General features: G+C 35.7%; 2 protein-coding genes across 4 annotated transcripts; one reads left to right on the forward strand and one right to left on the reverse strand.

The window, feature by feature from the left end:
• Positions 1–1,479: 1,479 nt before the first annotated feature.
• On the forward strand, positions 1,480–2,824 carry LOC141708470 (uncharacterized). 2 transcript variants are annotated; one of them, XR_012569499.1, is made up of 2 exons: positions 1,480–2,356; positions 2,500–2,824. XR_012569499.1 is itself a non-coding variant. In XM_074512123.1 (2 exons), exon 1 carries the CDS (start codon positions 1,618–1,620, stop codon positions 2,299–2,301), a length of 684 nt encoding a protein of 227 aa, XP_074368224.1. In that variant the 5' UTR covers positions 1,481–1,617; the 3' UTR covers positions 2,302–2,336; positions 2,500–2,824. The 2 variants fall into 2 exon arrangements, 1 of the variants encoding a protein (XP_074368224.1); XM_074512123.1 differs by having other exon boundaries at positions 1,481–2,336.
• Positions 2,825–3,731: 907 nt separating this feature from the next.
• LOC141708469 (putative calcium-binding protein CML21) lies at positions 3,732–14,697 on the reverse strand. 2 transcript variants are annotated; one of them, XM_074512121.1, is made up of 5 exons: positions 14,479–14,697; positions 6,084–6,316; positions 5,451–5,653; positions 4,841–5,015; positions 3,732–4,215 (listed from the first exon to the last, which is right to left on the reverse strand). In XM_074512121.1, the coding sequence occupies exons 2-5, from the start codon at positions 6,277–6,279 to the stop codon at positions 4,094–4,096; spliced, it is 696 nt and encodes a 231-aa protein (XP_074368222.1). In that variant the 5' UTR covers positions 6,280–6,316; positions 14,479–14,697; the 3' UTR covers positions 3,732–4,093. The 2 variants fall into 2 exon arrangements, with proteins under 2 accessions (XP_074368222.1, XP_074368223.1); XM_074512122.1 differs by lacking the exon at positions 14,479–14,697 and adding an exon at positions 6,655–6,800.
• Between the last annotated feature and the right edge of the window lie 9,263 nt (positions 14,698–23,960).

A 23,960-nucleotide genomic window follows, 5' to 3' on the forward strand; every position in this document is an offset into this window, starting at 1 on the left:
ATAATTATATTTTTTTGGCTAAATTACAACTCTAAAGAGTAAGTCCAACAACTTCATTATCTAAGCCAAGTCTAGTTATAAGGAATTTGGCACCAATTTATGCTCCAAACACTATCTTAGAGCAACTCCAACAGCTCCCTTATATGAGCTCTTAAGTTCAATTATAAGGATTTTGACAAACAATGACACTCCAATAGTGTCTTATTACTTCCTTAAATTACTAAAAATGAGCATCATTCTTTATATTTAAGGAATTTTTAGTGCTCCCTTATAACATTTTTAGCAATAAAAAATTTATTTTTCTCTCTTCATTTTACTTTCCTCACTCTCTTTGTTCCACTTTTGGTCCATACCTTTTCAAATTTATTAATATAATAATAATAAGGAAGGAATATAAGGATCATTGTTGGAGTTGAAATTCAAAATCATGTCTTAAATTACTAAGAGTTAATATTTTATAATATTTATAAGGAACCGAATATAACCCTGTTGGACTTACTCTTAGTATTCCCTTAGAGCAAGTCCAACAACTCCCTTAAACATGCTCTTAAATCCAAATATAAGGAAAATGACATAAAATTGCACTCCAACAGTGTCTTAGTGGTTCCTTATATCACTAAGACACTTCTCTCATACCTTATCTTTAAGGAAACACAAGTCATCCCTTATATCATTTTTATCAATAAAAAATTGATTTCTCTTTCATCTTTTTAGTTCTTTTCTCTCTCTTTCTTTCATATCTCATTCAAATTTATTATTATTATAATAATAAGGATTGAAGATAAGGAACATTGTTGGAGTTGAAATTCAAAATTATGTCTTAAATCACTAAGAGTTAATATTTTATAATATTTATAAAAAATCTATTAAGAGACTGTTGGACTTGCTCTACAATCACTAAAATATCACCTTGATACCTTATCTTTAAAGAACTACTAGCCCTGTCTTATATCACTTTTATTAATAAAGAATTATTTCTCACTCTTTCTTTCATTTTTTTGTTTCTGTTTCTTCTACTTTTTACCGATATCTTTTCAAGTTTATTATTATAATAATAATAAGGAACGAGTTTAGGGATTATTGTTGGAGTTGAAATATTAAATCATGTCTTAACTTGCTAAAAGTTAATATTTTATAATATTTATAAGAAAGTTAGTGGCGGACTTGCTCTAACTCCTTTTATTTGAAAACAAAAAATTAAAACAATTAACGTTAATTGCATTTGATTGCAACCTGTTTATATAGATATATTTAGAAAATTAGTAAAGTCACGAATATTTTAGTTATAATTTTTCTTAAAACTATTCAGACAAGTTAATAAAAATATAAAACATATACCGCAATTTCCCAAAATTGTTTAGATCTCCTTTACATAATTTTGACCGTTGTAAAGCAACATAGAGCAAGAGAAAAAAACTAGCCGTTAGTTTCAGGCGTTACACAACAAAATCAAATATATACACAACCTGAATCCCCACTCTTGCTCACAAATCAAATCTTACTAGCCAACTCAAAAGCTCTCTTCACATATTTCAAGCAATTACTAACATCCCTCTCTCTTCTATTTCATTTTCGTTGTACGGTTATTTATTTAAATTTTCGACAACTTAGCTTAAAATGGCAGATCACAAAAATGCTCACCACATAGTCGAAATCCCAGTAGACCCAGAGCACCAACAGAAAATGGTCTCCGCAATGACCACGATCACCGCCATGCAAAACCACCCTTTGATGGAAATTTCCCAAAGCCCTGGTCACCTCTTACTTCTCAAGCTCTGGCAAAGAGAAGAAGATTTATTTGGTCGCAAAATTGCCCGAAAAGAGTCACGTCTCAACTCAATTCGATCAGAAATTTCCCAATTATGCTGTTTTTTCTTTTTGTTTCACGGGTTTTTTTTAACGATTTTATCTGCATCAGTAACTTATGTTAAGAATGTTAATGAGGAGCATGATCATGTTTGTCATATATGGTGGGTACCGTCTATTTTGTCATTGTGTACTTCACTTGTTTTGATATTTTGTGTTGAGGTGAAGTTGTGCAGGTACTGGAAAGTGTCGAAACAATTGCAGAGAGAGCGAAGCGATAACAGGAGTCTGACGAGGTGTGTTCAAGAGCTGAGGATGAAGGGGGCTAGCTTTGATTTGTCTAAAGAGCCTTTGAATGCAAAGAGGATGAAGAGCTCTAGTGTTGAGATCAAATGGAAGCCATTGACTTGGTGTTCACAGAGTGTCACAACTATCTGTTTGCTTTGTTTGACTGGCTTGCTGTTTCCTGCTTCCAGATTTATTCTCTGCGTTTAAGCCTAAATTCGGCTTTCAGAGTTGTCACACTCCTGGTACAAATTCTTTGTATTAGGTAGACAAAGGCCGATGTTTAAAACAGAAACAGAATTCTGTTCTGCTATCAAATTTAATTGCTAGGAGGAATCAGAGATGTCTATGTAGTTCCTTTCGTTTGTGTTATACTCCGTTATCTAATTTTGTACTATCTTGTTGCAGGGAGTACATTTACTAGTGCAGTATCTGTAGTCGATGTGATCCCAAACGTTGGCCACTTTAAACTCGAGCTCTCATGGAGTTGCAGAGACCTGGAATTGGGCAGTGATTAGTCCGGAAGCTGATTGAGGGTTCAACGTCCAAGGATGAAGTATCTACTTTAGTCTGGTTTGAGGGGGGATTGGCGATAATGGAACATTTTGCTGTATTGCAACCCTCGTTGCTAGTATGTATGTGTGTCTCAGAACCTGGATCACATGAAAAGGGCAGTGTTTGTGTTAATTGCAGAAAAGGGCAGTGTTTGAATATCTAAATTTATATTACTGTATTCCAAACACAAGCAGGCTTATATATTTGACACTAACAAACAGAACTGTATGAATTAAACAGATAGTTAGCCAGAAAAAAAAACACATGTACTGATGAGCAAGATAACATAACAATTCCATCATTCAATGGCTGATCAAAATTTGTGGGAAGCCAAAAATGGGAACCCTGTGAACCAACCTTCCGGTGACTGGGGAATTGTTGGAAGTCAGACTCAACCATCGGATTCATTCTATACTAGTGAATTGCAATTGCGACGGGAGTTCTAATAGAAGTGAAACTTGTAAGCATAATAAGGTATCGATTCATGTATAAGTGCTAGATAAATCGTAATTTACCAAGTCACATATCGTTCATATACAAATGCAGCGTAGCCTATTGATTCTAAAACATATATCTACATGTAACAATAATAAATTAAAAAAAAAATTGCGTTTTCTTACGAAAAGGGTTGTGTATGACTTATCTTTTATATCATGCTCTAACAAAATGAAAGAATAAATACAGTAACATAGACATAAAATCGAAGCAATTTGATGATGCTAGTTGCTCTCGCGCTTAGATCTGCAAACGTAGTAACCCGCTAGCAAGAAACTGCTGCTTAGGAGTGGAATAGCTCCTGATTTTGTTTACCATGCTGTTTTGATGACTATTATGAAATGCGAGTATGATTGCCTTAAAAGAAAAATACAGTAACAGAGAGAAACAGACAATGCATCAAAGCAACAGCAATTTTGGGAATATGTGAAATGTCCTTGGCAAGAGGCATGTCCTCACCTCCATGCTCTATGTTTATCATATATTATATGAAGGACAAATTATGAGAGAAGCTTTTATAGGGTGCAATACATCCTACATTAACAAAAAGGAAGATTTTAAAGTTTTTTCCATATCCACCCCCCAGTCACTCACACATAACCATGATTTATACTTTGCATTCTACTTTTTATAATATATATTACATGTACTTGAAGTCAAAACAGCAAATTGAAACTTAAATAAAACAACACAGTAATGTGCAAATAAAACAAATTACAAATATCTCTCTTATTTAACAACCTACCTGCATTAAGTTCCAACTCTACCATCATATTTACACACAAACCTGACACAGTAAGAAGTGCTCAGGGGTTGGGGCAGATAATTGAAAGAGCATAGCACCATTATACTGTACTAATGGAAAAATATGAGAATCTCATCCATTTTGTTATTCCAGTAGAAATTGTTGTTGCTGCAGATTTCAGTTCTCTGGAGGAAATAACATTTGGATTCAATTCTTCTGCGCTAAATCTTCATCCTCCTCATCGTCATTGTCTATTCCAACCCATCGAGTAAAAGCGAAAAGAAATTCTTTGAAGTTCACCATTCCATTTTTATCCCAATCCATCTCTTCTGCAACAACAATTAAATGTTCTTAGTCCAAACAAATGACAGAAACTATATACATTAACTATTTAGAATCTCTTTTTTCTGCCATTGCCTGATTTTTTTTTCTAAGATTCTCAAGTCATAAAAAACTTATATAATACAGGCTTGCCAGATCAAATATTTATGTTTGCATGATTGGGTAGTTTGTGTTGCGAACATGCTTAGTAAAGCGCCAAGTCGTTTAATTATATGTTACTTGGACTCTTCATTTTACCATCGAATACCCGTGTTGCACACTCAACACTCTGACTTGGACACTTATTTTAGGCCAAAAACATGTAAATTTTTCAAAATGTTGCCGAGTCCGATACTCGGACACGTATCCATGTCGGACACTTCTAGCCGAGTCCGAGTAACATAGATTTGATTACCTTCAAGCAGGCTCGTCAACAAGTCTTTTATATACATATATTTATCCTTAAAGATACACCTAAACACGCATCAATTTCATAGTTTAAATAAAAAAATAATAAAAATAATTATGTTGAACCCTATTTAAGATATTTTACTAGTATACCTCTCATGGCGGGAGGGAGCGGTAGATAGATAGATAGATAGATAGATAGAGAGAGAGAGAGAGAGAGCTGACCAAATCTTCTCATGGCTATACGCCCAGAAGAACGTCCCCCTGAAGTTGTTTCATTTATGGCTTCAACCATCTCTCTACGGCTGACGTGGCCATCATGATTCTTGTCCAAGAACACAAATGCTTCTACTAAAGTCTCAAATGTTGACTCCAGATCTGGTAATCCCATCCGTGATTTCTAGTAAGGGTCAAGGAATACGGCAATGCACAGCATGATCAATGAACAAACAAAAACAAGATAGAAACATATGCTTCCCGGTGATGCTTTGTTAGAATTTTCAATTAGTATGTCACTTGCATAGATATAATTATAATGACAACTCCAAGTGGTTTTAACTTTTAAGAGAATCCGATTAACATGTTTGGTACATTTTCTGGGATTAAGATATAATAAACAAAAATAAACATGCCAAAATGGAAATTGACTAGTCCGGGATCTCAGATAATTAGTCAATTCTAAGTAAAAAAAGAGTAATCTTGAGACATGTGGAACTATAGGAAAAGGGATGACTATACTATAGTATGGGGTCATTCAATAACCCCAACAACAGTTTAATCATAAAGAAAGCCATTTAATAAAAAGTATAACATGATGTAGGTAAATTTTGGATACGACAGGAAGGCCGGTTGAATCCTGCTTCAAAAGATAGACAAGGCAAAGAAGCACAATAAATTCATTAAATTTCATGCCCATTTCATCAGAAATATCGCATGCCTCAAATAGGTCGCTGACTTCCTCCTCTGTGAAATTAATCTTCAGCTCACGGAAACAGTTTTTCAATTCTTGTTGATCAATTACACCATTTGCATCCTCATCTAGCGGTAATTAACGGGCTACTATCAGAATTAAATTCGAACTATAAAGCGAGAATAATACGGAAGGATACAAACATCAATGGAGCAAAAAAGTACACTTAAAAGCAACAAAGGACAACTGTAAATGACTACTCATAACTGGATAATAACTCATTTGATGTTGAAGAAAAATGCTTCAAGATACAAAAGGACAATTGATAAAAACAAAAAATTTCACTTTCGGCTATATGAACAAGCATTAGGATTTCAAAAAACTTGGACAAGAGTAGTCCCATAATTAGATGTTGGTCTACCACTCCACGTGTTAGAGTACTGCGTCTATAATCTATTAGTCTTCAGAAAAATTGGTCTATATTTCCTCAGAATAAGACATGGTGTAGATCAACTGATATAAATAATCAAACATATAATGCACTACTAGTTCACTAACCAAATTGTTGAAAAGTAGCTTTGCATTTTCGTAAGCTTGTATCAATTTTTGGGAATTTCAGGATAATGCTGTTAAATGATTTTATGGAAGTTCCTTTAGATTCTCTCTGCTGCATTGCCTCAACTATTTTAATCTCAAGATTTTTCTCAGGCATTAAAGCCTTAGGTAAGTTCTGCTTTGCTACTGCACCTCCCATCTCACTCAGTAAGATAACGTAGCGTATGACACCAACCCTGTAAACAAATATATATTCAGATTGCAAACAATAACACCACAAAATAATAATGTCTTACTATAGGCAGTGAATCTGAATGAAATAATGTTCAATAAATAGGAACAATTAAAAAAATGATCATAACATCTCTCTTTAAAATTGTACAAACTAAAGATAAACTCCCTGTGAAAGGCACTTTAGTGAAGTTGTTGTTGAAAATACTGATTATTATAGCAACGTAGAGGCAGTTATATATCATATTAAACAAGCCAAGGCCAAGCAAGTTGAAACAAAACGTGAAGGTAAAATACATGCATGTCAGTGACTGTAAAAGTAGAGGAAGGAAAGAAGTTGTACCAGTAGCCATAGCTTGAGGCAAAAACATGTACAACAAGAAAATTACAAGAACAGCTGAGTCGTCAGGCCTTATACGAAGACCTGACTGCTCTTGAAGAGATAATTGCCCCCACCTGCTGCACTGGGAATGCTTGCAACACCTCCTCCAGGATAAAACAGCTCAGAGCTTTGAATTACAGCACCTTCGAAGCTCAACCACGACTAGCTCCTCACTCGCCGGAAAACCAACTGCTGACTGACTTGTGTTTGGGAGAGAGAGCAGAGAACAGAGAGGAAGAGGAGAAGAGAATGTAGGGTGTGGTGTGTGAAACTCAGCAGCTTAGTCCTTTATTTATACTAGAGGCTAAGTGTAACTGACCACCCCAAATTTAATATATGAATTTAAACTGCACATTTAAAATAAATCGTAACAGCTGATTTATTATAATGTAACAGCTGATATATATTAATCCACACATTAAACCATCCGTTTTATATATATATACTTTAATTTCTGAATATATATCATCAGTTACAAGTCTAGGTTCATTGTATCTGACTTAGCCCAATTATGCAATCCGACCCAGTCCAATTGAGCCCAACAGACACAACCCAGCCCAACTGATAAATAAATTCTAATTAAAATATTATATTAAATCGATACGAAATAAAATTCCCCGCCCAGGTCGCCTCGCGTACGCGAGACGCCGAGACATTCGCCCTTCGACCCGACCCGACCCGACCCGTGACGTGACGTGACGTGACGTGACGTGACGTGACGTGACGTGCCGAGCCGAGCCGAGGCGTGGCGGGGCGGGGCGGCGGCGGCGGCGCGCGCGTGGGCTCGTGAGAACACCACGCACCATAACACACCTTAGTAGTTATGCACTACCCATGTGTGTTATACTATATAAAGCCAACACCCCTTTTATTTCTTTCTATGTGGGACAAACACATTCTCAAAACAAGCTTTTCCAAGCTACTAACTTCAACTTCATTTCTCTTATGGATTTCATTAAGAAAATTCTTAAACCCATACATGAAAGTTTAAGTCCCGATATCTAGAACCAACTTCCAATCATTAGATTATGGAATTAACAACAAGAACATAATAAAATTATGAACTTAATAACTCCATTTTCTAACAATCCCCCACAAATCCATACAGAAATGCGTTTCAGGTTTCTCATCATGACTTGTTTTTTTCAGAGTCGGTACCCTTCCGGGTTTGAACCCTCCTAAGTTCTCTACTTCAATGGCTACCGGATTCAGATGGAATATTGCACCTTGAATCTTAATCCGTTGGGTGTTACCACTTTCCATAGACAACAACAAATCAACGGCTATGGAGCCAATCTACGGCTTTGAGACATTAATGGTCATGTCTCGATCCTGTTCGTCGAATGCTTCAAGGAATAACCCTTTCCTCTAATTGCGACCACACAATTACATTCGCTTAGCTGGGCATCTCCAGAGATATACTGCTAATATCTCGTCTAACGACTTGATCCCATTCAGAGTTGTAACACTCTTACTTTCTTAGCAGTCACAGTACCTTCTAGGTTTACAGGGGATAGACTCAGATACATGAGTATCATCTATGTAGCAAAGGTACTACCAATTCACCCTTACAGCTTGTTATTACCACATTGAATACACTTCGAGGGATCTCCTCTCATGTGTATTGGGTTCCTACTGTTGATGAATTATGATGGGTTGACAGTCCCATCCCCAACCTTGACTTAAGGACTACTGCAGGTTCCAGTCCTTTAGTCAAAGGATCAGCTATATTATTCTGAGTTCCTATGAACTCTATAGCTATAATCCTGTCAGACACTAACCCCCTTATAGACTTAAGTCTAACTTGGATGTGTCTCTTTGTTTTAGCATTATGCTTTTTACTGCTAATCTTGTCAATAGTTGTTCGACTATCACAATGAATAGCAATCGCAGGAAGCGGTCTGCTTACTACAGGTAACGTGGACATAAGCCCATGTAGCCATTCAGCCTCCGTCCCAGTGGCATCAAGTGCACACAGCTCAGCCTCAAATGTCGACCGAGTCACAATAGTCTGTCTAGTCGACTTCCAGGATACTGCTCCACCCGCAAGGGTAAACACATATCCAGTCACTCCATTGGAACCAGACTTCTTAGCTATCCAACTTGCATCACTGTACCCTTCAAGTACACCAGGAAACCTCCTGTAGTGTAAACTAAGGTACATTGTGCCTTTCAGATATCTAAGTACTCTATCAAGAGCATCCCAATGAGTTCTGTTTGGACAGCTTGTATATCTAGCCAATTTAGACACAGAATATGAAATATCTGGTCTAGTACAGTTAGCAAGATATTGCAAGCTCCCAATAATCTGAGAATACCTTAACTGAGACACAGGCACTCCTGAAGTATTCTTGACAAGGGAAACTTTCGAATCATAAGGTGTACTAGCGATTCTACACTGTGAATAACCATATTTCTCAAGTATAGATTTCTCTATATAATGAGATTGAGTCAAGGTTATTCCTTCAGTGGACTGAATCAATTTGATTCCAAGAATCACACTTGCCTCACCCATATCCTTCATTTCAAAATGCCTTTTCAAGAATTCTTTAGTCTCGTTAATAATCTCAATATTGGTTCCAATCAATAAAATATCATCCACATATAGGCACAAGATAACACACTCATTACCTTTAACTTTAGTGTAGACACACTTATCACTTTCATTAATCTTATAACTGAAAGGCAATATAGTTTCATCAAACTTTTTATGCCAATCTCTGGGAGCTTGTTTCAAGCCATAGATGGACTTGATCAACTTACATACTTTCCTTTCATTGCCTGATGCAACAAATCCATCAGGCTGATCCATATATCTCTTCCTCAAGTTCACCATGAAGAAAAGCCGTCTTTACATCCATCTGATGGATGATAAGACCATGGACTGAAGCCAATGCTATAAGCATTCGGATTGTTACCATTCTTGCAACCGGAGAGTATGTATCAAAATAATCAATTCCTTCCTTTTGCTTAAAACCCTTAGCTACCAGTCTAGCTTTGTACTTATCTATTGAGCCGTCAGGGTTCAACTTCCTTTTAAAAACCCATTTGCACCCAATAGTAGAACACCCAGGAGGGAGATCAACCAACTCCCATGTTCCATTGGAAACAATAGAGTCAATTTCACTCTTGACAGCGCCCTTCCAGTGCCTTGACTCAGAAGAATCCATAGCTTGCCGGAAAGTTAAAGGTTCGTCCTCGATATTGTAAGTGATGAAATCACCTCCAAAATCCTTGACTACCTTTGCACGCTTACTTCTCCTTGGTTCCTCTAGTTCCTTAGGACTAGAGCTACTACTAGGTTCCGCCCCCACATTTGTTATCTTTTCCACATGATCAGGAATAGAACTTGATGTGTGAGTAGGATCTTCCTCAGAAGTCGTTTCAGGTATTCCAGTCTTCATAGGGTAGACATCCTCAAAGAACGTCGCATCTCGAAATTCAACTATCGTGTTTGCCACTATACCATCTATGTCAGATTTTAACACTAAAAATCTCATAGCTGTAGTGGTTTCAAGATAGCCCAGAAAGATACAGTCAACAGTTTTTGGACCTAGTTTCTTTCTCTTGTGTTCAGGAACAAGCACCTTAGCAAGGCACCCCCACACACGAAGATACTTAAGACTAGTCATCCTGCCTTTCCATAACTCCAAGGGTGTTTTATCCATGTGTTTCAGAGGGACTCTATTCAAAATATGGCAAGCCGTATTTAGAGCCTCTCCCCACATGTATTTAGGCAACCCAGAGTTAATAAGCATACTATTAATCATATCTTTAAATGTTCTGTTCTTTCGCTCAGCAACCCCATTAGACTCAGGTGTGTATGGTGGAGTAACTTCATGAACTATACCATTGTTTGCACAAAATTCATTAAAAGCATTACTCGTATACTCACCACCTCTATCAGATCTCAATTTTTTAAGTAGCTTACTAGTTTGTTTTTCAACTTCAGTTTTATATATAATGAATTTACTAAGTGCTTCATCCTTATGTCTAAGTAAATAAACATAACAGTATCTACTACTATCATCTATAAAAGTAATGAAGTATCTAAACTGGTCCTTGGTCAACACACCACCAAATTCACAAATATCAGTGTGTACTAAATCTAACAAGTCTGAATCCCTAACAACGTTATGAAAAGGTTTCCTTATCTGTTTAGCAGACACACATACTTGACATTTAGAATTCTTTTCTATGGTATGTTTTGGAATCAACTCTAAGTTCATCATATTCTTAAGAGCACCAAAGTTTAAGTGACCTAGTCTAGCGTGCCATAAACTTGAGGATTCAACACAATTCACAGAAGGAAGAATAACATTATTTAATGTACCCAAAACGGGTTCAGCATTAATTACAAATAAACCATTTGACAAGTAACCCTTGCCAAAAAATGTACCAGTGTGAATAAGAACTACTTTATTACATTTGAAGGAAATTTCAAAGCCATTGGAAACTAAACAGCTTCCACTTATTATATTTCTACGCATGTCGGGAACATAATGCACTCTAGTTAGGGATAGAATACGTCCAGAAGGGAACTTCAGGTCTACGTTTCCTATTCCATGTACTTGAGCAGCACTAGCATTCCCCATCGTCACTGTCAAGCTATGACTCTGTTGATAAGATACAAATAGACTAATATCAGCACAAATATGCACATTAGCTCCAGTATCTATCAACCATTCATTTGACAGATAGGTAGAAAATAATACAGGGTTGTAGGAAACATACCGGTCTGCGTTGGTTTCAGAAGCCGTGGCCTCACCAACAACCATGTTCACTACGGGCCCACTTGTAGTTGCAAGCACAGCATTCGCTTGTGCTACCACCTCAGCCTTCTTCGCCTTCTTTGTAGGGCAGTCCTTACTCCAGTGCCCAACCTGCCCACAAGACCAACACGGTTTGTTTGCCTTGGGTTTCTTGGCCTTGTCCTTGTCACTCTTAGGTTTATTAGCGCTAACTTTCTTAGCCACACCCTTCCTTTTCTGTCCTACAGTTGCTACATTTACCTTCGAGCTCCCGGCCTCAGTTGGCATCACATGTCCTTGTTTGGACTTGTGTTGTTCTTGAACCGAGATGTCCAGCATAAGGTTGGTCCAGGTGATCTCTCCTTTCTGTCTTTTCAGGGATAGAGAGAACTCCTCCCAAGACTTCGGAAGCTTTTCAATCACACTCATAACCTTGAACTTTTCAGGGAGGTCCATTCCGGACTCCTTCAAAGCATGCACTATCATCTCGAATTCATGCACTTGCTCAGTCATGGACTTGTTGTCCACCAGCTTGAATTCAAGGAACTTAGCCACAGAATACTTCTCAAGACCCTGAGAGTCAGTATTATGTGTCTGGTCCAGCTTCTCCCATAAGAGTTTTGCAGAGTAGGCATCAGAAGAATACACATCAAACAATGTGTTAGTGAGAGCAGCCAGAATGGCCGCCCTGGCCACACCATCCTTCTCAGCCCACTTCGCAAAACCCTTAACAGTTTCAGCCTTCTCTTGATCCACCACTGGTTTCTCATACTCCACAACAGGCCATAGACCCTTTACAGTCAACCACAATTTCATTCTTTTCTGCCAGCGAGAAAAGCCTACACCACCATTGAACTTCTCTGGCAAGCCAGTTAATTCAACGGCTTGTGGAAAACTGTAAGTGGTCCAATCAATGGCCACAACAGATGCACCAGAACCACTACCACCACCAACAACGGGAACCTCAGTTTCGCTCGACATTATGCTAAATATTATATAACAACTTATCTCTTCAAGAATGTTGAAAATACTGATTATTATAGCAACGTAGAGGCAGTTATATATCATATTAAACAAGCCAAGGCCAAGCAAGTTGAAACAAAACGTGAAGGTAAAATACATGCATGTCAGTGACTGTAAAAGTAGAGGAAGGAAAGAAGTTGTACCAGTAGCCATAGCTTGAGGCAAAAACATGTACAACAAGAAAATTAGAAGAACAGCTGAGTCGTCAGGCCTTATACGAAGACCTGACTGCTCTTGAAGAGATAATTGCCCCCACCTGCTGCACTGGGAATGCTTGCAACACCTCCTCCAGGATAAAACAGCTCAGAGCTTTGAATTACAGCACCTTCGAAGCTCAACCACGACTAGCTCCTCACTCGCCGGAAAACCAACTGCTGACTGACTTGTGTTTGGGAGAGAGAGCAGAGAACAGAGAGGAAGAGGAGAAGAGAATGTAGGGTGTGGTGTGTGAAACTCAGCAGCTTAGTCCTTTATTTATACTAGAGGCTAAGTGTAACTGACCACCCCAAATTTAATATATGAATTTAAACTGCACATTTAAAATAAATCGTAACAGCTGATATATATTAATCCACACATTAAACCATCCGTTTTATATATATATACTTTAATTTCTGAATATATATCATCAGTTACAAGTCTAGGTTCATTGTATCTGACTTAGCCCAATTATGCAATCCGACCCAGTCCAATTGAGCCCAACAGACACAACCCAGCCCAACTGATAAATAAATTCTAATTAAAATATTATATTAAATCGATACGAAATAAAATTCCCCGCCCAGGTCGCCTCGCGTACGCGAGACGCCGAGACATTCGCCCAAATCGACCCGACCCGACCCGTGACGTGACGTGACGTGACGTGCCGAGCCGAGCCGAGCCGAGCCGAGGCGTGGCGGGGCGGCGGCGGCGGCGCGCGCGTGGGCTCGTGAGAACACCACGCACCATAACACACCTTAGTAGTTATGCACTACCCATGTGTGTTATACTATATAAAGCCAACACCCCTTTTATTTCTTTCTATGTGGGACAAACACATTCTCAAAACAAGCTTTTCCAAGCTACTAACTTCAACTTCATTTCTCTTATGGATTTCATTAAGAAAATTCTTAAACCCATACATGAAAGTTTAAGTCCCGATATCTAGAACCAACTTCCAATCATTAGATTATGGAATTAACAACAAGAACATAATAAAATTATGAACTTAATAACTCCATTTTCTAACAGTTGTACTATGAATTATAACATGCTTAATAATTATTCACATTAAAAGACGTATGCAATAAACAAGTTGTATATGTTTCTTTTGCTCATAGTGGTGTCTAATAGATAGCACCAGAAAACACTAATCATATACGTTTCTAGTTCATGAAAAAATTAAGTATATACAAGAGCAAATGAAGACATAAAAACGAGCACATGAGTGAAGTATGGCCAACCAGCACAAGTACGCAAATGGGGTCAAATAAAAAAGTAGGCATCTTCTTGCTGTTTAGCAAAAGTGACAAATAGTTTTATCAACCCATTTACATAAAACAACCTTTTAACAAAAAATTAATTATATCTTGGCCTTGTAAGTAAAATTATATACCGGCATTCTGAGGAACAAGCTCCACATAGCTGTTGCTTTCATCCACTATAAAGTCGAAAACTTGACATTTAAAATCTAAACAAGCATCCCACCAAAATGAATTACCAGAAGTAGCTTATGCTGCTTAGTTATATAAAAAATAAACTTGCCCATGACCATTTATATAATATAACATCTAAAAGTCTAAACATACATAGAGCATCTAGCTCAACTAACAAAAAGATCTCATTTTGATCACTAACACTAAACTATTTTCTTGATTAAACAATAAAAAGGGTACATAATAGCTCTTTTATATACTTAGAACAAGAATTGCATAACAAAATCAAACCAAGTATAGTGAGCATCAAAGGGTAAGAGAAAATCAGAAAGACAATAAAGGTGAGTTTGGAAGAGAATAAAGCCAAGGAGACAAACCTCAAAGGGAAGAATATGAAAAACAGCAACAAGGGTGGTCTGAATGAAAACAGACCCAAAACATAGGATATGCTGATATGGTATGAAACCCACTAACTATATAGTGGTAGCATACAATACAATATAGCAAGTACAATAAGGATTAGTTTTTGCAGGAGATAATGAAGAAAGGGTCAAATGGGGTTTTCATTCATGTCCACTCTATCATCCCCCGAGAATGTAAATTTTTTCCTTTCTTTTTATTCAATAATTCGTAATTAAATTTTACAGTAGTTGGTAATCGTAAGCATTAAATTTTTAGTTGGGTGAGCTAACTTTGTTTTGCGCACGTAACTAGCAACTACCCCCCACGTTTGTCCTTTCCCAAATTCCTACCATGGCGCCGGGTGTTTCGGGTTTTGGGTGGGGTCCGTGCCGTGTTAGAGGTACATGTACCTGAATTTTTTATATTTAAATTCGACCCGAATCCGATTCAAAACGAATTCAAAAATTATGATATGAATGTAAATTGGTAGATACCTGAATTATTCGAAGCTGATTTGTTTGACCCGAAATTTAAAATAAATCAATAAAAAAAGGTTTTAATATGCAACATTACAAAAATAAAATGTTACGCCAAATTAACATAGAAAATAAAAATGTAACTAAACACAATGTTATAAATATTTTATAAAAAATAACCAGTAAACAGTCCTAGTTTGGGTAATTCGTGTCAACCCGAAAATGACCCAATTATTTTGGAAATTTTTTTCCCAACCCGAATCCGACCCGAAAGTCAAAAATACCGACCCCAATTCGTACTTTTACGGGCCGGGTTTGTGTCGGTTTTCAAGTCGTGTCTGATTTTCATAGCTCATGCTAGATGTGTATTTGACTATTAATTATGAAACCAACCAAACTTCTTAAAAACCGCATAAAAGTCTAGGATGAATATAATATATGCGGTATTACCCCACTTAAAAAAATAAGAGACTGTTTTCACAAACATGTCCAGTTTTTTAATAGAAATGTAATACATTACCAGTACAATTGTCGTAAGTCATTTCTATTCCTCATATTACACTCATTTTAATACTTTCAAGGGCTCTTTCAAAATTAGATGCTTTGAATTCACCACATGCATGTCCAAAAACTCAAACAAAACACGACCTAACTACCATACAATAAATATGTTTAAATGAAAAGAAAAAAGTGAAAATTTTGCACATACATGAGCAGATAAAAGACTATGACTGAGGTTTGAAACAACCTATCTAAATTATTTAACATAAGTATTAAAAGAAATAAAAAAAGAAAATTATTAAATTAGAAGTATAAAAACTTGAAAACCATACAAACCGCGAACTACGATAATCAATAATCCCAAAAACTAATCCACCACTCTGATCTGACGACACTAAATTCTTCTAACTGAGGTCTTGTCATCTCTAAGGTTTAAGGCCCTCAAATTCAGTGTGAGAAGATCAGCCCAAGTCCGTCTTGACCTCCATTTCCTTCTTGATACTAATATCACTAAATTCTCCACCCTATGCACTAGAACGAATATCCGTTTTTTCCAAACATGGCCAAACCAACGCAACTGACATCTCTCACTTTTTCTAGAAATAGACGTAACTCATAATTGATTTCGGAAAAAAAAACCAATTGGCAATCTATCCAACATGGTACGTTCACAAATCCACCTTAACATTCGCATTTCCGCTACCTCTAATTTATACTTTTGGGCCTTTTTTAATGCCTAGCACTTCGACCCATATAATAAAGCAGGTTAAATCGCTACCATGTAAAATTTTCCTTTTAATTTTAAAGGAATCTTCCCATCACACAATACTCATCTAGCCACCCTCCACTTAATTTTTTTTGACATTTTTACTTTTAACACGTATTTTTATCCATTTCTATAATATATAGTTGAAATTAATATTTTTTTTATTATTAGATATAATTTATGATATCAGTGTTTAGAACTATTAGAGTTTTCCATCAGAGTTTGTTGACTGGAAGATATCAGAGTTTATGAAGCCATCAGTATTTGACAGATCAGAGTTTAATATAAGCATTTGTTTATCATTATCTGTCAAGACTGATTTCCGGGAAGTAATTGATTCTAACTAGAAGACTTTGATTTGCAGTGATATGTCGGTGTAGGACTTTACTTATTGTAGCAATCAATAGTTGGATATGTATTAGGATTCCTTATTTATGCATATCATATCAACTGATTGATTATGCAATTGTGCAGTATATAGGCACATATTAGGTTAACACTTGATGTGTCTAGCATTGTTATATCATACACATAACCTAGCATCTCTCAAGGATATATGTTCATCCTTGAGAGATTTTTGTAATAAGTTTTTATTCATAAATATAAAATTGTTCTTCATTGTTGAGTATTTAATTTATTTGATTGTTATAAGTGTATTCATCCCCCTCTACAATTACTTAAAGCCCTAACAATTGGTATCAGAGCTTGCTGTTGATACACAAACAATTTAAGATCTAGAAAATAATAATTAATGAAAGACAAAGAAACTCAACAAAATCCCCCACCACCACCAGCCACAAACCAAATCAACCATAATATGAGCACATATGAGGCCATCAAGGTTCCAATCTTGAAGATTAATGAATATCATATTTGTAAAGTTAAGATGGTTATGTGTCTGGAAGAAATAGATCCTGAATATCTGAACATGATTTATGATGGACCTCACAGGCCCATGAAACTGGCTGTTGTTGTTCCTGGTCAGCAGAAGAAGATGGTTGACAAGGATAAAAAGGATTATACTCTTGAGGATCTTTTATCTATTATGAAAGATGCAAAAGTCAAATATCTTTTGGAAAACAGTCTAGATAGTGTGATGTCCAATAGGGTGATTTGATGCAAAATAGCCAAGAAAATTTGGGACACTTTGGGGCTTAAGTGTCAAAATATAACTGCTATCAAGAAGAATCTAAGGACAATACTCACTCAGGAGTATGAGCACTTTGACTCAAAAGCTGATAAGTCCTTGACTAAAATCTATGACAGATTTCAGAAATTGATGAATGACTTATCACTTGTTGATAAAAAGTATGATTCAGAAAATTCAAACTCGAAGTTTCTTCTTACACTCCCTGAAAAGTGGGACTTGAAAGTCAAATTAATAAGGGATAACTATGATCTCAAAGACACATTGTTAGATGAGATATATGAAATGCTGAAAACTCATGAACTGGAGATGGAGCAGAGAAGCAAGAGGAAAGGGCCAAGGACAAGACAAGTTGCTCTCAGGGTAGAAGAAAAACCAAGAGAGAAATCTGGAAGAAAGAGCCATTTAAAAGGAAAGTCTATGATTGTAAAGTCTGAAACTGAGTAATTAAATACTGATGATGACTCAAATTCATAATTACTTAGACACTGAAAGTGATCATGGTAATGATGAAGATATCCTACAGATGGTTGCTCTCTTAGTTAAAAGTTTCATAAAGATGGCCTACAAGGACTTCAAGAAAAGAAAAAGGTTTTCCAGAAAAGGCTCTAGTTCCTCAAACTCTGATAAACGGAATTACAGGAAGAATGATGAGAAGGAGTTAAGGTCTGGTAAAATTGAAAAGTCAAAGATCAAGTGCTACAATTGTGATGGAGTTGGACACTTTGCAGCTGATTGTAGAAAGCCAAAAACTGAGAAGAAGCAAGCCTTGATCACAAAGAAGGAGAATTGGGATGATACATCAGAATCTGATGAGGGTACAAACTATGCTCTCATGGCAAATGCTGATAGTGAACTTGAGGCTACCGAGATGAAAGTATCTCAAACTACTCTTACTTTTGATCCTGATGATATCTGTGAAATAAGGTTATTTCTTAGAACTCTGCATGTTAGTTATAGGGATGAAACACTTGAAAATGCTAGGATCAAAATTGAAAACTCTGACTTAAAGAAAGAAAAAAATGATCACCTAGAAGCTGAGTTAGTTTTCATGCTGGAAATACAAAGAGAAAGAGATGATGTTGTGTATGTTAAAGATATATTGTTAGAAAAGCATGTTTATTTGGAAAAAGAATTAGCTAAAGGAAGATAAGTTATCAAACTTTGGGCTAATTCGGGAAAATTAACTCATGGTGTTATAGAAATTGACTGTTGGGGATCAAGATTATGTTATGCAAACAAATCAAATACTGATGAATTAAATGAAAAGGAGACTGAGGAGTTTAAACCATTAAATAATGATAAAAAGGTAAAACTGAACAAGTTTCAGTTAAAACATGTTAAGTTTAATTTAAGTGTTGATGGTCTCAAGTTAGTGAATGGGAAATGATCATCATCAGCACCTAAGTCAAACTTAAATACTGATAAGTGTGATCAAGTACAGACTAAATCAGTAAATACTGGTTAATGACTCAAAAATAGTTTAAGCAAAAGCTGAAGAAAGTGAAAATGAAAACAAGAAAAAATAGCCTAGAAAGAACAGAAATGGAAAAGTAGGTGTCAATAAGGATAATAAGTATAAAACCATTCCCAATGCACCAAGAAAGGCTTGTTTAAACTGTGGTAGTACTAATCATCTTGTTGTTGCTTGCAGGAAGAATAAAGGGATAAATATTGTTCCTCCTAAATCAGAGTTTAAGAATAGAACAGTTAGATATAAATGATAGAACACTTATTTTTATTGTGGCAGTATTTGGCATTCCATTTACACATGTAAAAAGTATCACAATTTTTATTATGATTATTATGAACTGAAACCCTCTTTGAATAAGACAAAAGTTATTTCTGCATGTGTAAACTCTGATGTTAAGAATGTTAGCATAAACTCTGATGTAAAGACTTCTATTGCAAATGTTAACAGACTTAAAAAGACCAAAGGATCCAAACAAGTATGGGTCCTTGAAAATTCCAACTAATGGCTAATCTGGTTGCAGGGCAACATGAAAAACTCTTTAGTCTTGAATAATGGTTATTCAAGATATATGACTGGAAATAAAGCCCTACTATCAGAGTTTAAGGAGAAGGCTGACAAAACTAATGTTGTTCCAATATTTGATGATGTTCCAGGGACATAAAGACCAAGATGAGGGATTGTGATCAAGGAAGTTAGTCAAACTACAGATGCTGAAAGACTTGTTCTAAGGTCTCCGACTATTCTAAATGCTGACGGGAAGTATAAGGGGAAATAAAAAGTTGGTGAATCCTCAAAGCTTGAACTGGAAGATTTAAACTCTGATTCAGAAGTCTCAACTCATGACAAAGCTCAAGTTGAAGACATTCAAGTAAAAGCTGATGAAAATTTGAAAATCACTTCAACCAATGACATTGCTTAAGTTGAAGAATTAAATGTTGAAGCTCAACCAGTCTTAATCTATGATACTACTCATGTTGATGCCATAACTGCTCAAGGACTAAAAGTTGATCAATCCATTCCTTAAGAAGACTCAAATTCTGATACAGATACTTTAAAAGCTGATAAGTCAAACCGGTCACTTGATGAGAAGAAAAAGCTATTATGGGGAAGCAAAAACCAGCACCTAAAAGAGATTCATCTTAATCCATTAACAAAATTTACATTGGTAACTCACAGGCTAGAATGGATGGAAAAAAAGGTGGTATGGGTCCTTCAAATCCTGATAATTACTCAGGAAATGCTTTGATTTTCAGAGAACCAGGAAATTTGACAAGAATTAGTGAGAATGTGAAGCTTGAAGATTTACAGAAGATCATATTAGTTCAAATTATGATTGATTTGTTTGACACAAATAAGCCAAAATAAAAGATGTTGTACTTTCTTGAGTCAGGCAAGAGGTTGAAAATTTCACAAGAAAAAATGTGAGATAATTCATGGCAGGTTTTAAAATATATTGTAACTTTGTTGAAAGTAATCAACTCTGCAAATGCTAGGTGGTCTGCATATCCGAAGAAATTGATATCCAAAAAGCAGAAAGGAATGCTCATCATATCTAAGTACATTTTAAAGTATATAAATGAAGATGATCAGACTGTTGATATGCCTACTTGAGGAGCTAAGGTAACTACCTCTATTGGGATGAAAGTTTCCACTTTTAACCCAAATGGTAAGAAGGTTGGATTTCTAGAGCTGGATGATTTATCACTTGGAGGATCCAATATTCAAGATCTTAGAGCAACTATTTATCAGAATGATAAATCTACCGAGGAACTGAAAGATCTTAAATAGAGGATGAAAATGTACTTAAATAAAATCTACTCAGAAAATTCTTTGATGATGCTACTGGATTTGCTAAAGTTCAAGATTGAAGATAAAGACTGATACACTGATTTTAAGGATGTACTTATGTTAATATTTCTGCATTTAGATAGTTTTGACATCATCAATTAGGAACTTGTACATATTTACTTAATGCATAAGTTGGGGGAGATTGTTAGATATAATTGATGATATCAGTGTTTAGAACTATGAGAGTTTGCCATCAGAGTTTGTTGACTGGAAGATATCAGAGTTTATGAAGCCATCAATATTTGACAGATCGGAGTTTAATATAAGCATTTGTTTATCAGTATATGTCACGACTGATTTCCAAGAAGTAATTGATTCTAACTAGAAGACTTTGATTTACAGAGATATGTCGGTGTAGGACTTTACTTATTGTAGCAATCAATAGTTGAATATGTATTAGGATTCCTTATTTATGTATATCATATCAACTGATTGATTATGCAACTGTGCAGTATATAAGCACATATTAGGTTAACACACTATGTGTCGAGCATTGTTATATTATACACATAACCTAGCAGCTCTCAAGGATATTTGTTCATCCTTTGATAGAGTTTTGTAATCAGTTTTTACTCATTAATATAAAATTTGTTCTTCATTTATTATTAATAATATACAGTTATTAATATTATAATTGTCCCCTCCCCTCTATAGTTACTTATAGGCCTAACATTTATTATTAATAATATACAGTTAAACTTTAAACGTTAATAAAAAATAATAAATTTTACTAGCCAAAGATATCTAAAAACGTGTGCCAAAAGTCAAATTGTCAGATAGAGAACATCATATTTTCACAAAATGTTAAGACAGTAGGAACAACTATCATGTGCCCTTGCAAGGCACGTGATTCGTATACAAATTTAAATAGTCTTATTAGGAATATATTGTAGGCTTGATGATATTTTACCAAAATACCTTAATAGATTTAATTAAGTGTAATTGTAGCTTTCAACGGATAATCTTACTCTGTCATCATTTGAAAGAGTAGCTTATGTTTAAATAAGTTTTTATAGCACATTCCTGTATACTGTAATGTCTTAGAGGATTAGAAGTTGTAGGATATTTTAAGTCATGTTGGCTACTAGAAGATATGAAAAATAGGTTGGCTAATTGTAAATATTAGATACCTTGTAATTTTGCATAAACGAAATTGAGTCAACCGCTATGTAAATAGTTTCAACGGATGTTTTTGCAAGGCTTCGACGGATGACCCAAGTTCCAATCAACGGATGATCCAAAAGAGTCTCGACGGATAATCAACAGAGTCTAGACAGATAACTAATTCAAATAGGAGTTGATAGTGACTTGACAGTGACATAGGTTGATTGTATACAAAAGGAATATGGCAGCCTGTAATCAGGATTATGAAGATCAAGAAGCATTTCCATTTCCATGAAAAACATGGACGTTCAAAGATGCCATATCTTTCTGGATTGCATTGGACAGAGAAATGAAGAAACATGTGATTAGACCTAGATAATAGACTTATGTTTTGTCTTACGACACATGTAACTTGGTGATATATAAACCAAGCGTAACAAAGAGTTATTTATCGATTAACACAGTCAAAACAAACAAGAACTAGAGAGCATTTGTAAGCTGTATCTTTTAGAACTCTCAATTTTAAGTTTGTAAAAACTCTTGTAAGTAGCTGTGTGCTTTTGCATCACAAAGATCTTCTACATTTATATATATATATATATATCTTTGATGGAATTAACAATCCACCAGAAAGTTTTAAACATCCTTTTTTATTTATTTTATGTTTGAATATTTGAATATCTCTTATCCGCAATTAGCCTATTCAAAAATTGCTATATTTATATTTGTAAAAAGTTTTAAAATTGAAAAGGAACTAGAATTCCATTCAACCCCCCTTCTGTAATTCTGTAGTTAGATTGTCTGGTAATAACAATTGGTATCAGAGCAAGCCCTTGACACACTAAGAGTTTAAAGATCAAAGCAACTAACAACATGAATATAAAGGATGTTAGAGTGAAGATCCGTTTTCTGGATAAAGACAACGATCACCACTGGAAGGTGAAAATGCACCTGCATCTCCTCTCTCAAGATGAAAGGTATGTTGATTGCATTAAGAAATGCCCTCGTGTTCCTCAAAGAGCTGCTACATATGTTGATGGAGCTATAGGCAATGAGCAAATATTCCAAAGCCACAATTAGAATGGACAGATGAAGACATTGAGCAAGTGCACAAAGATAAAAAGGCTGTGAACATTCTGTTCAATGGTCTTGATGGAGATATGTTTGACAATGTCATCAACTATAAAACTGCTAAAGATATTTGGGATACAATTCAAATCATATGTGATGGAACTGCGCAAGTGAGGGAAAACAAGATGCAACTTCTAATCCAGCAGTATGAGCACTTTCGTTGTGAATACAGTGAATCTTTGAGTGACATTTTTAGTAGATTTAAAAAACTTCTAAATGCACTGAAGCTGCATGGAAGAGTCTATTAGACAAAAGATTCAAACCTGAAATTCCTTAGATCTCTACCAAAAGAATGGAATATGATTGTCTCTCTCAGAAATTCTCAAGATTACAAGGAATTTACTCTGGAGAGACTATATGGCATTCTTAAGACTTATGAGCTTGAGTTGGAACAAAATGAGCAGATAGAGAAAGGAAGGAAGAAGGGAGGATCTATAGTTTTGTTATATGAATAAGAGAGAGTGAAAGAGATGAAGGTTGAAGCTGTGGAATCTGCACCAAACTCTAGGGTTTGTAGAGGCAAAGGAAAAAGGGCTAGTAGCTGAGCATGAAGATCATCTCAGGATGAAATGAAGGACATAGATGAACATTTAGCTTTCCTATCAAGAAGGTTTTCCAAGCTCAAATTCAAAAAGAATTTTGGACTAGCCAAGCCAAATAGAAACATGGTGGATAAATCCAAATTCAATTATTTTAAATGTGGCTTGAGTGGTCATTTTGCAAGTGAATGTAGAAATCCTGATTCTGAGAAAAAGAAGTTTGAGCCTGTGGATTATAAAAAGTACCTTGAATTGTTCAAACAAAGGGAAAGGGCTTTTCTGACTCAAGAAAATGACTGGGCAGCTGATAGGGTAGATGAAGATGAAGAAATAAGCTATGTCAATCTAGCTCTAATGGCCAAATCAGATGAAGCAGAAGTCAGTTCTTCAAATAATCAGGTAATCACCACTAATCTAGCACACCTTTCCAAAGATGAGTGTAATGATTCTATAAATGACATATCAACAGAA

Source organism: Apium graveolens, chromosome 2 (assembly GCF_009905375.1).
Source record: "Apium graveolens cultivar Ventura chromosome 2, ASM990537v1, whole genome shotgun sequence".
NCBI classification, from domain to species: Eukaryota; Viridiplantae; Streptophyta; class Magnoliopsida; order Apiales; family Apiaceae; genus Apium; species Apium graveolens.

Excerpts from the sequence above, each read along its gene's own strand:
- LOC141708469 (XM_074512121.1), bottom strand. The coding sequence starts at position 6,279 with ATGGGAGGTGCAGTAGCAAAGCAGAACTTACCTAAGGCTTTAATGCCT. Across the intron at positions 5,654-6,083 it reads AGCTACTTTTCAACAATTTG|ATGAGGATGCAAATGGTGTA; the intron begins GTTAGTGAACTA and ends AATTACCGCTAG. Across the intron at positions 5,016-5,450 it reads ATTCAACCGGCCTTCCTGTC|AAATCACGGATGGGATTACC; the intron begins GTATCCAAAATT and ends GACCCTTACTAG.
- LOC141708470 (XM_074512123.1), top strand. The coding sequence starts at position 1,618 with ATGGCAGATCACAAAAATGCTCACCACATAGTCGAAATCCCAGTAGAC.